Source organism: Pezoporus wallicus, unplaced genomic scaffold (genome assembly GCF_028554395.1).
Source record: "Pezoporus wallicus isolate ANWC-B61680 ecotype Strahan unplaced genomic scaffold, APGP_CSIRO_Pwel_v1 contig_9584, whole genome shotgun sequence".
In the NCBI taxonomy this organism is placed as follows: Eukaryota; Metazoa; Chordata; class Aves; order Psittaciformes; family Psittacidae; genus Pezoporus; species Pezoporus wallicus.
The window spans coordinates 327,572-340,173 of NW_026640928.1; the positions used below are offsets into that span (position 1 = coordinate 327,572).

Below are 12,602 nucleotides of genomic sequence, written 5' to 3' on the forward strand. Positions count from 1 at the left end.
GAATCTAACAATAAACTGAAAGTACTTAATTTCATAGATAAAGCAGAATTGGACTGTGACACTACCATACCTGTGTGACACTATCATACATCTTTTTCCTTTCAGCTGCAGAGCTCAGTGAGGAATCCTTCCCAACACTTCTGCTGATTACCAAACTAATGAAGGTAAAGTAGCATCCTCAAAGAATTTATTTCAAGATCAATCTCCCCCCCCCGAAAAAACAGCTTCTTTCTTTTCCATTATTTTGGCCTCACTATAGAACTTCTGGCAAATCTACTTCAATGTTTTTCTAGGTTTCCCTGGATACCTTACACATGTCTGCAGCTCAACATGTCTTTGAAAAGAAACTGAAACCAAAAATATATGAAATGAGAAACACTGGATATACATCCATTGTTAGCAAGGAAACAGCTAAAACCTTGCAGACCATCCAGTCATATCTGCTGTCCATAGTTAACCCAGAATGGGCTGTAGCTATTGCTCACAAGATGGCACAAGAATTTCCAACAGGTGAGGTGCATGCGATGACTTGAGGGGTGAAGTAATGGGAGGAAAAGGATAGGTCTGAAGCCTGTGACCAAACATTTGTTCAGTGTTGGATAAAACCCTGGGAAGCCCGAGAATAAAAATGCATTTGTCTCCTACATCCAATTTTGAACAGCTATTCTATAACGCAGCAGCACTCTTAAATCCTTTTCTTACTCTTTTTAAGCTGTGTTGTCTTGCTGAAAGTTTCTGCATGTTCCTACCACCTTCGGACAAGTTTTCCAGCAAAAGCAAATATTTCAGCTTTTCTGTTAACTTATTCCAAACAGTTGGGTTTTGTTTTTTTTTTTTTTTTCTCTCTAGGCACAAGATCTTACCTAATACTTTAAATAGCATCTAATTATTTTTAGTTCTTTGAAATAAAACAGATATACTGTATACTCTAGAAAGGATTAATGAAAACTTACGTTGTTTACTTCCTTCCCCCCTTTCTTTTTATCTTTAAAAAAGGTCCTGACCATATTCAAGCACTGAAATTCTGTCTCCATCTAACTGAGAAATGGCTAAAGAACACTACAGCTAAGTTAATGGTAAACTGCTTGCAAGACTGTTGTAGTATAGTTGGGTACTTATGTTAGTGGCTTGGATTGTGGTGTGTAAATTGTACCATAACCAACCCTCTCTCCTGTAAGAGTCTCCTTTTCACAACCTAGCAAAAAATAGGCTTACAGTTCCTGAAGGCTGGACAAATAATAGAGGGTTTTAAGGATGAATAATATGTTCTTTCTCCTGTTGGGTGCATTTTTCTTGCTTCGGAAGAATGAGTTGGAATCTGTTCAACTGTTAGATCAGTGGCATTACTGATTTTTGTTTTGAGTTCCAAGATTCTTTAGCTATTTTTAGTAGTACATAGAAAGAAAATCTACTTTGGCCTGACTCTCTGGCTTGTTTTTACATGGTTGATAGGGAAAGGTGACTCTCAGTCTTGCTTATAAATATCAAACTTGCTATGGGGTTGTTGAGACACAATGAACACGAAGTAGTTCTTTGACTCTTAGTCACATCTCTGAGTAGCGTTCTGCCAAACGAAACTAATTCTAGCAGCCCAGATTTAATATTAAATCTTTTTCCTTTTCCATCTTACCTCAGAATGTCTTAATTTTACATACTGGTGTACGTGGTACTTATCTTAATTGGCTTTTTCCTGCTAGAGTAGGATGGCCAATACTGTCTATTCACAGAAAAAAATACCTATAGGTAGAGGTATGAGGACACATCTGAAGAACAGATCTTGCTACTCAGCTCACTGTTTTAGATTATAAAAAGATGAATTTTCTAGTGCTTTTGAGTAAAAGGAGGTTGTTTTATATAAAACTGTGGTGTTTTGCTAAAGGATGACTCTCATGAAAAAGTGGAAGTCCTACAGAAGAAATTGCATATGCAGTATAAGCGATCAGCAACAGAAAATATTCTAGTAACACATCACCTGAACACTGCAGAACATTTAAAGTCTGTTGGGAAGCCAGCAAACCTTATCACTTTACTGTATGAACACCACAGTATAGACCAAAGGATCCAAAATCCAACTGGCAGAGATTATCCAGGTGAGAGTCCATAATCAAGTTTCCAAGGAGCAAAATGAAGTTCTTCAAAAAATGCTAAGCAAGCATTTACTAGTTTGTAAATATATTGTCTCTCCCTATTTATGTAGATATCCATATGGCAGCTAAGGAGATAGCTGAAATTAATGATTTGGACATGAACAAAATATGGGATAAACTGCTGGATAAATGGCTGTGTCCGAATATACTGCCCTCAGAAGTAAGTCAGCACAGGAGGTTTGGGTTTGGAGAAAAGTGACCAATTACATAGAATATGTATATATTAATCTTTTGTTCAAAAGACTCATGAATCTATTTAAGATGCACCTGAGTTCAGACTACTAACAACGTCAGTACTTTTCTAACACTGTTTCACACTGCTGTGTCTACTGAGAAGGATTTGAAATACTTTCCCTTCTTTCTGTATAGAGATTAAAATCTTATCTTTGGTGCTACAGTCAGGCTGTTTAGCCAGAGTAGAGGAGGGGTAAATATATCAGCATCAACAAACACTGATTTTTAGAACTGGAAAGAGAATGATCCTCTCCTGTTGCTAACAGAATTAGCTATTGTCTCTGCAGCATACAGCTGGGTGAGAAAGGGCAGGGAGAAGGCCTTTGCTTCAGAATACCAGGTAGCAGGCTGGGAAATGGTGTTGGCTGCCAACAAATAAAGGACTGATAAAACCAGTATTCCTTTCCTTGGCGGCATTAGCAGAGGAGCCCAGCTTTGAAGACAGGGCTTAAGCAAAAATATGACCCCTTTATTTATCCAAACAATTTAGAAAATTCTCACAACTACATTTTCATGTCTTTCTAAAGAAAACTCAAGAAATCTTTGGAGGTGCACAGGAAGATGAAGAACTCCGAAGGTACTGTGCTGTCTTACATGTAATATTCTTGTTAACTGGCAAGTTTAACTGTATCTGGCTTTTTAAAGAAACCCGATACTGTGATTCAGAACTCACTGTTGTGGTTGTATTTTTACTTTCTGGTGACATCAGTTTTGAATCATCAAATACTTACGCAATGAAGCGCCATTCACAGTAACTTACAGACATAAGTAAGTGATTAAGAGTAGCTCTTTGGAGGTTTTCTCCTCATTTTCTATATCCCTGCAATCTGTTATCCCTAATCTCTTTTTTACGTATATTCTGAAATATATTTATATTTGAATGAGTATTGATAGATTTATTTTAGTTGTGATGCTACACTTGTATTAAAACCAAATGCATTCTTGCAGAGTTATCTACCTACTTCAGTCTCGCCCAATGGATTACAGTTCAAGACTGCTTTTTGCAATTACAACATCTGCTACATCTGTAAGTTCCTAAATTCTTACTTTAGCTTGCTAATTCTGAAATTTTTACCTCTTATTAAGATCAAGTGTTGTCTGCTTAACTGCACAGGTTTCAACCTAAGGCCTCTGTATCTGTGTTTTAGACAGTTTATGTGTCTGTATGAGCTCTATTTTTCTCCCCATCTTTGGAGTAGAACTGAGGTGTTCATTGAATTTTGTTATTGGCTGTCAAGAGCAGCCCTTGAACTCTGGTTTTCTAAGCTTATTGCTGATAATATCTGAAAATAACTTAATTAAATGTTTTTCTAGAATGTGCTTAAGCTGGTGTGATACCTTGGCTAAATGTGGATGGAATTAAAGCAGAGTGGTAAAATTGTTTTAGTAGAACCTTAACCTTCAGTCTTTCACACTTACTAAATGTATTTGTGATACTATATGTCACTGATACTTTACTTGTCTGCATTAATAGTCTTAAATCTAGAAAACTACCTCGTTTAGCAGCAAACTTTGAACTTGACAAATAGTCTGATTAGTATAAAAGTTAAATGTGAACCAAGCTGTTATTTAGCATGATTTCCACTAAATGAATCAAAACCATCTTAGTAAGGATCATAATAAACATGTAGTAAACATGTACAACCCTCTTTCTAGTTGTTCAACCAATTGTTGTGACTTTTCACTGTGGTTTTTTCTTCCCCTCTCAGCCAATTGGTGATTCTCAGCTGACATTTGCTCACAGGAGCAGAGCACTTAAGTGTCTGCTCTACTTGGCAGATACCAACACTGTGGCATCACTCTTCAAAAAAAACATCGAGAAAGTAAAGTAAGAAGAATTTTCCTTAAGGTGTTCCTTAATAATGACGTTTTGTTGGTCTTTAACAGCCCTTGGAAAAAAAAAATACATGATATTTGGAGAATTCTTTTTTACTAATCTGTTTTTTGAGCTTTTAAATTGTATTTCTGAAGAGCAGAATTAGATCTTTTAACTTCACTGTAATGTAATCAAGTGCATCACAGTCCTAATTTGTAAACCTGGAAGTAATATGACATTTACATGGGAAATATCTTGCTCCATTTTGCATAGATTGCAGTGACTTCTCTAGTGACTGAAGCATTTTCTCCCACCCATATACGTCATAATCATATAAATCAGAACTGGTCATCCTGCAAAGACATATTCCTCTGCAAAAATAAGGAAGCAAAACCCCAACAGCAAAATGTTGTTACTTTGAGACTATCTGTAGAATTAACTTAGAAAATACCTAGCATGGAGTTTCTACGCTGATAATCTGGAATTAGGCCTTTTTCATGGAAATTGAGCATTTCAGAGTTCCTCACACCACATAGCTGTGCAAGGGATTCTGTAAGCATGCAGTCACTGTGCATGGATGACATTTGAGTTGCAAGAGTTACAGTAACTGGTTTATCTTCAGAGCTGATCCAAGCCATCCAGTCTGCAGGTGAATGAGGTTTCCCTAAGCAATTACCAGAAAGTCTTTTACTTCATTAAAATCTTAAAATACATTATTTTTCCTTTCTTCCTTTTAAGCAACAGAACACTTTCCCAATATTATCCTGAGCCTGATTATGTAAATTATAATAATCTCTGTAACAGTCATTAATTCCTGGTGTTGGGGGGGGACGACTTTTTTAACAGGTATTTTCTAAAATGCTTCATTTACCTGGCAGAGTTTGAAATCTTGAATATTCCATATACTTTTGAATCATTTCATAACAGTCCTAAGGAAGGAATGATAAAAGGACTATGGAAGAATCACAGTCATGAACCCACGGTATGATTTTTAAATCCTTTGTGATTGTTTGTTACATGCGTAAAATGTAAAATACCAGTGAGTATGCACTCTCCCAAATACTCCCCTCTTTCAGAGGGACAAAAAAAGACCCCAACCTTTGATGTGATGACAAGCAGTACAGGTTTGCTGATCATGAATGTACGTTAAAATACAGTGTGTCCTTGCCCTCCTTTAGGCTGTCAGATTGGTGGCAGAACTTAGTCTAGAATATAAAGTATACGATACCCAACTGTGGAATGGCCTACTACAGAAACTTCAGAGTTTCAATATGGTAAGGAATTTTTAAGCATGAAGTTCTGCAGCAAGGTGAGGAAAAGGCTTTTTTTATCCACTGATTTCTAAAGAATGGGAAAACAGATAAATTACAAACATACTCTGAACAATTACTGATAATTTACATGGTTACTTTGGGCTCTTGGATACTGAATGGATGAAGCTTTGAGGAATGTGTGTTTTAGCAGTACTGCTTGAGAATTTTTTATCTTAAATTGTTCTGTTTTGTTGTTTTTTTTAAAAAAACCTTTCAGATGGCAAGAGCAAGTCCTAGGATAACTGAAATATTTATTCATATTATTATAAATTTGCAACATTTGCATATTTTTGTGTGCAATTATGTATATACAAACTGTGTGTTTATGTATATAGATGTGTGTACGTACACATGCCCAAAAGTATCATCCCTGCTAAATAGTAATCCTGATTTTTGTCACTCAGAATCTTAATTACCTCTCACCGTTAAACTTTATGTAACGTTGCTACAGCCTAAGGAGGTAACAGATGTGTCTGGCAACGTGGCTGTATTATGAGCAGCTATTGAAGCCAGTTGTAATCTAATGAGATTTAAGTACTAATAGCAAGGAAGGTGGGATCATCAATTTTCAGCACCAATTGTATTAAGACTAACAGAAATCTTGGGTATTTACTGAGACAACATATGCTGCTACTGCTTGTGATAAGTTACTGAACTATAAACCATATTTCCATATGCATCGGTTAGTCCTCCCAAAGGAACTTTAAGTTTTCAGTCTGCAAACAAGTACTATGCAATTCTGTAGATTATCACCAAACCTTCAAAAGCACTGTAGGATTTTATAATGAAGTTGGGTTTTGTTTTTTTTTTTAAGATTCAATATTTAAGAAGAGTTTTGATAGCAATTACTGGGATTCATTTATTATGGGAGGTAAGTTTTTCTTCACTTAACAGGGATTTAGCATCCTGTGTGCATATGTGAATGGCAGCATCTGTGCCATGAAGTGTTATGCATGAAAAGATTCTTTGTGAATCATTCTTTTTATGACAATGCAATATGCAGATGAGCACTGTTATTAATCACTGAAATAGCACGTTTTGCATTTGTGGTTTCCTCAGTAAACCCTGACCTGGAGGGTTTTGTAGTGTTGCCATCAGTCACAATATGGCTAAATCTCAGACTATGAGAATAATTCATCCAGGATAAAAAGAAAATTGACTGGCTTCTTCCACCCACAGTGGGTCAGGATGTCTGTGTTTACCTGTATGCTTAGTTACAACTGTATTTGGCTACTACCTTAATACTTTGTTGTCAACAGATTCCCAACTTTAGCCGAGCTTGGAGAAGTGTGGTTCTGTCACCATTTCTTACAGGTAGGGTTGATGTTGGCTATCAGGCTTATGTAGTAACTTGGAGATATTTATTTTTATTTATATATATATATATATATATATACATATACACACATAGACTTTATCATGTTTTCTTTATTTCTTAGCTTCATGTCCACCGAGTCCTAAACAGTTAGAGGAATGTTGCGAGTCTTTTGTGATTCTGCTCAAGTAAGTAAATACTGACGTCCACATTTGTATTCATTTGAGGGGGAATGCTCATTCAATTTCTCATCTAACAGTCCCCCTGAAACATGCAAAGCTACTCTGAAAACCAGGGAACCTTAGTCATGAGTAAGAATGTTTTGCCTCTTGTGGGGGAAGCACAGGATCACGCCACACCTATACAGAAATTCAGTGCTTGGCTGCCAGCTGTTGGTAGCACATGCTGCAACTCAGTACCTTGGTTGGTCTAACTGTGTTGGGAACTGCTTGCTCTCTGAACTGGGACTCGGAACCAGCAGCACAGGCTGCTAAAAACAAATTTATCTGCCCAGTCTGCCCCATGAGGGATAGCTGTTCCTGTCCTGACATTTTTAAAGGACTCAGACCCAACCCCACTTAATCTCTTTCTTAGCCCACAAACTAGCGTATTTCCTAAAACACTAACACGGAGTGCATGAGAGAAAGAATTAATTTTCCTACAAAGACATGACAAAAATCTAATAGCTGCACATCTATAAATGCACTTAACCTATGGCATGAATGTGCCAAAACACTGTACATAAACCAGTTCTGCGCTGCCTTTACTATTTAAAAAACAAAACACAATAAATCATCTTATTCACCACAATGTCCTGACTTGCTCAAGAGAAGGATGAGCTCAGAAGGCCCAACTTGAAAGGTTAGACAGGAAACACTGGAAAAGGATCCAGCTGAAGAACATACCTATACCACTGTGCATATACATATGTACCAAAGCACTACTCTGGGCAGTTGGCCAGCACTTCCCCTCAAAACAGGGCCTTGGCTGTTTGAAAGAGAAGGAGGAGAGAAAGAGATAGAAAATTGTCATGCATTTGTACTGCATGAAACTTCAACTCCCATAGCTTGGCTGTTTCTGAAAAGATGAAGTAAAATTCTATTGCCCTATCTGGCTTAAAAATCACATACATATATATGTTGACAACTTTTTATATATCATTCCTAATCTTCTTGTGAAGGTGTCCTGTTCTAGCTGACTTGGATGTCATTGGAATAGCTAAACAATATGCACAGCTGGACCTTCCAGCCTTTGCTTTGGGGTGCTTGCTGCTGATCCCTCAGTCTGAGAAGCGAGAACAGCAAATTCAGGTAAATAATAAGTTTTGTGTTCTATCTGTGCAAGGGAATGCATTTAAGAGTGTTATGTTCAAGAGAGACTGTAAAGGATGGTAACATATAATTCCAGCTTGTTTAAATACATCACTGCTGACAGCTGCTCAGCATTTCCCATCCACAAAGGCTTTTGCTCTGAGTTTGCCCTTCTAAAAGGGATCATGTGAACACTTCCTTTTTTTAAGGCAAAAGCAGCAGCTTCAAGTCATCCTCAGCAGCCATGTCATATGACTCTGCCCTTTGTGAATCGGAGGGATCCCACACATAAAGCTCATGTAAAAGCCCCAATAAAACACAAGCCTTAGGCCATATACCTGCTAGAGTAGTGTGGAGTTGATGATAACATATGTAACTGGTAATGAGCTACCAGGTGGGTAGTTTGACAACAGACTGTAGGAAAAGTACTGAATCCTACTACAGAAAAGTGCTGAGCTGGAAGCCCCGTAGACTTCTTGTAATGCATATCAAACATCTTTCTAAGTTCTAATGTAAACCTTTTGCCTTAAAGCCATTTCCTCACTATTCATGTATCTTGAGTTTCCTCTCATTTGTTGCCATTCATTTATGGTCTGCTTATTGTTCTCCCAGGTGAAGGCCATTCCTATTAGTTGTCAGGAGCACACTGGCACTACTAAAAGCATCTCAAATTCACAGACTTCCAGTCATTAAAGTTAAGCTCAGAAAGATTTTCCCAAGTTACAGCACTAGTGCAAGATATTTGTTCTGCTGGCAGCGAGTCAAAAACCCAAAATCATCTATACTAGCTACAACAAAATACCCTGTGAGAGTTAAAAGCTATGAGTATTATCTCTCAGTCAAAGAGCACAGAACCTGGTTTAATGATTTCCTGTTTGTATCTAGAAATTCAAAATATTGATCCTGAATAAATCAAATACTTGCTCTGAAGGAAGAGTTTCTACTTTAATCTCTCAGATTAATAACTTTTTGTAACTTACTTTTACAAGGGCTTCTTATCGACATGTAACGCAGAAACTGTGCTGCAACAAATAGATGAGCACATGAACACTGGAGAAGTAGTAGCGTTTGCTTCTCAGGTAAATACAGTAAATGTTTTGTTTGCCTTTGACTTTGGGGCTTTTTGTTAGACAAGAAGATAAAGGTACTCAGAACCCTTTTTCCTCTCTGCCCTGATCTTGCCAAGCATTAGTTGACATACTGCCCACTTGTAAAACAGAGCAACTTTTGCATGGATGTTTGCATTTTTATTTATGTTGTGCAACTGAAAAACTCCTTGTATGTACGCAGTGTTACAGGCTGCTCTGTTTGCGGGCCAGCATTGTTGGCAGCACTATGCCTAGAGTAAATGGTAATTTACTCTAAAAGGCCAAAAAGCTTACAAAACTGCACTCTGTTGCTTTGTCTTGGGCTGCCTTCCTAAGGGCAAGTTTCTTAATTTGTAAAATCTGCCATTTTCAGCACTAAAACATAAAGTCTAAAATAAAACAGTAACCTCCATGGGAGTCCAGCAAGAAAACTCTGAGCTCTTTTCATTCAACAGTACAATTTCTTCTGTTTAAAATATTAATGGTTTTTTGTTACTAAAACTTAAATCTACAGATCCAATCTTTGGTTTTGGACAGCATCATAAATGAGAAGCTGTATGAAAAATTCTTGAAAACGAAGTATTTTCCACTGTTGAAGCAACAACTGATGAGTACTCACAGACTGAAAGAACTGGTGGATTACTTTGTAAAGAAGAACTGGTAAGTTAATAAAAGGTGAAACAGGTGATGCATTATTGATAGTAACAGAAGCTTAATCTCTTTTAGTTTAGTTCAGTTTATGTCATTGAGGTTCCCTAGTATTTAGTCTCCAAGAATTTCTGAAGTAGTGCTAAGTTAAATGAATAAAATAAGAGTCACACCTCACTACTTTGCATACTTAGGCCAGAGTTTTACAGTGTCATTCAAGGCAAGGTAACAATTTGTAGAGCCTGGACTGGCAATCAGATCAAATGCAGTTAAAACAGGACAACCTGACTGAAAAAGCAGTTTTGAATCACTTGACTATACCTTCAGATGATCTCAGCTTGGTGGTGTCAAGAGTCACAGCTTCAGCAATACAAGCACTGAGAAAAATAAATGAACTGCCTGTACTCCAGACTTAGGAATTAGTGGTTTTCAAGAGCTAGAAATACCTCTTGCGTTCCACTTAAATAAAACGAAGGAGCTTGCTGCTGAGCCTGCTGCAGGGCTGTTCTTAATCAGGAATCCATCAGTGGTGACTCACAGCACTTGGGTATTGAACACAGCTGCAGCCTTTCACTTCACACCCCAAATACTCAGTATTGTGAGTTACCCGCTATTCTGCAGTCAGAATGGGACAGGAACCAATAAATAATTGTTTAAACTGTAGTATACAGTGATTTTATTAGCAGTCACAGGTTAAATGCTAGGCTTGTCATGGCTTGTTTCCCTCTACTGGGAAATGACAGGAGCTATCTGACTGCAAAAATGTGAGGTCATACCTTATTGTTCCCCTTCAGTGTATGTAGTCTTTGCCTTTTAGGGTGTTTAAGTTGATGAATTGATAAACTTTTGCCTCCTACAGCATTGATGATGCTACAGCCCTAATTCAAGAATATCAAGAGAAATGTGGAAACCCCACTCTGGCAGATGTACCATCATCCGACCTTCTGAAGGTAAAACAAACCACTTCTGTACCTCACGTAGTGCTTTCTCCTTTTGTTTTTCTACACTAAGAATTTCACTCAACTTTTAGCAAAAATACTTGTTAGCTGATTTATTTTTGTAAAATGTATATAATAAAATATCCCTTAATTAAAATAATTCATTTTATTTGGACCAAATCTGTGCCATGTGAAGCATTATGCTTTCAGGTACCTTCACAGGTTTTAGATGCTCTCCCCTTTTCCTAAGCCCTATTAATAGTGTTTTTTTACCTTCCAGATGTATCTGAATGGACCAGAGACGTCTGTACTTGAACTGTCATTGATAAGGTCTTGATTTACCCTTTTCTCCCTCTGCTGGCAATAGGAGGGCCATGCATTGGGAATGTTCCTACAGTCAGTGAACATTAATCTAAAACCTCAATGCTCTTATATCAAAAGCTATCCTGAGCTTTCCACATTTTTTTAACTGTTCAAGGCTGTTTCTTCTCCATCCTCTTTCTGTTGAAACAGTTTAGATTTACAGTAAAATTTCCTGTTTCTATTCAAGAATAATGTTCATATTCTGCACTTTCATTTTAGGAAGGATTAGTTTATTTCCTTCTGTATTTCTCCATGTTTAAGTCTGCTGTCAGCATCTCTGTAAGACTTCATTCAGACAAACATAACCTTGTGTAATTATGGTAAACTGTTTCTAAAACTGTAAATGGTGTACTTGATGTAAAATATACTTTGTACTCTAATTGTAATTATATCTACAGTGAGCACAAATAAACTGACTTCTGGTATCCATTTCGTTCTTATGGTATTCTATAAGCCTTTTTTAATTATGGCATTGTTCCACTCAGTCACTAACCTTCCTTGAGTAATGCATGCCAAGGTTTTCTTTGCAACTCTGTTCTTTCTGTATGTCTGCAGCAGAACACAGCAATAGCCACGTGTTTTAACTGCATGAAGCAGCAGTTAGCCAGAGGTTCCCCGAGATACTAGGCTGAAACACTGGTCTCTAAGGTAAAGCAGATTTATTTTGAATAGAAGTTATTTACTCAGCTTATTACAGAGTAAGGGTTCTAACTGATCCTTTAACCTATTGGTTTTCCATAGAACTTAAAACTTTGTGACAAATACGGCACAGCTTCTTGCACATATACCACACTGGAAAGAGCCACAGTACAAAGGCCAATGACTGCAAAGTAAATAGGCCACCACTAAATGTTCTTCTGCAAGAAGACAAAAGTTCATGTTCTGGTTTTATTGGAAGGTTAGCAAAATGGGATCTGTTTATATATATATATATGTATATACATACAGGGAATATACTTCAAGTTCCCTGCAGGCATGAGAAAGGAAAGCCCAACAGTCTGGTTGTCTTGAACAACCCATGTTTTAGTCTCCCGTAGTAGCACGAGTGTCATATGGAATTACATATCCAAAAGCTCTGCACAAGGAGCAAAGCATGTATAGCTGTAGTGTCAGACATGAACCATAAATAAAGGAAAGCCTCTCTTTATGATTTATAGATTTAATGAGACCATCATTCATTAAAGCATAGGGGTATTTGAAACCGCTTCAATTATAAAAGGACTAAACTTTCTGCAGTGAAATTACTACTGTAAGTTATGAATTAACTGCAATAGTTTCAGAATCTATAAATCCATTTTATTGGGAATGCTAGGTTGAGAAAATTAAATATCAACTGGATTCTGAAGCAAACATAACATGGCTGCAGAGCCCCCAATCTTTTTGTTCAAGCCTTTTACAATTAAATATCCTTCAGAAGTCACCAAACAGAG

At 37.2% G+C, this 12,602-nt stretch overlaps 1 protein-coding gene and 1 long non-coding RNA gene across 5 annotated transcripts in view; one reads left to right on the top strand and one right to left on the bottom strand.

Annotated features, from left to right (window-relative positions):
- KNTC1 (kinetochore associated 1) overlaps positions 1-11,593 on the top strand; it is a 36,032-nt gene extending 24,439 nt beyond the window's left edge. The window contains exons 46-63 of the mRNA XM_057421301.1: positions 106-164; positions 294-510; positions 997-1,076; positions 1,880-2,090; positions 2,198-2,307; positions 2,909-2,958; positions 3,330-3,408; positions 4,091-4,209; positions 5,044-5,179; positions 5,376-5,471; positions 6,325-6,381; positions 6,770-6,824; positions 6,950-7,013; positions 8,006-8,135; positions 9,125-9,214; positions 9,738-9,883; positions 10,731-10,821; positions 11,090-11,593. Of these exons, the coding sequence (XP_057277284.1) occupies positions 106-164; positions 294-510; positions 997-1,076; positions 1,880-2,090; positions 2,198-2,307; positions 2,909-2,958; positions 3,330-3,408; positions 4,091-4,209; positions 5,044-5,179; positions 5,376-5,471; positions 6,325-6,381; positions 6,770-6,824; positions 6,950-7,013; positions 8,006-8,135; positions 9,125-9,214; positions 9,738-9,883; positions 10,731-10,821; positions 11,090-11,146 (1,847 nt within the window). The 3' untranslated portion in view covers positions 11,147-11,593. The remainder of the gene's footprint in view (positions 1-105; positions 165-293; positions 511-996; positions 1,077-1,879; positions 2,091-2,197; positions 2,308-2,908; positions 2,959-3,329; positions 3,409-4,090; positions 4,210-5,043; positions 5,180-5,375; positions 5,472-6,324; positions 6,382-6,769; positions 6,825-6,949; positions 7,014-8,005; positions 8,136-9,124; positions 9,215-9,737; positions 9,884-10,730; positions 10,822-11,089) is intronic.
- Positions 1-12,095, bottom strand: part of LOC130605647 (uncharacterized) — a 36,342-nt gene extending 24,247 nt beyond the window's left edge. For 3 of the 4 annotated variants that reach the window (XR_008973753.1, XR_008973751.1, XR_008973754.1), the window contains exons 1-2: positions 10,193-10,671; positions 9,116-9,157 (exon numbers count right to left, since the gene is read on the bottom strand). This is a non-coding gene — a long non-coding RNA (uncharacterized LOC130605647). Of the gene's footprint in view, positions 1-9,115; positions 9,158-10,192; positions 10,672-11,665 lie in introns of those variants that run through there. The other variant, XR_008973752.1, reaches the window with a different exon arrangement.
- Between the last annotated feature and the right edge of the window lie 507 nt (positions 12,096-12,602).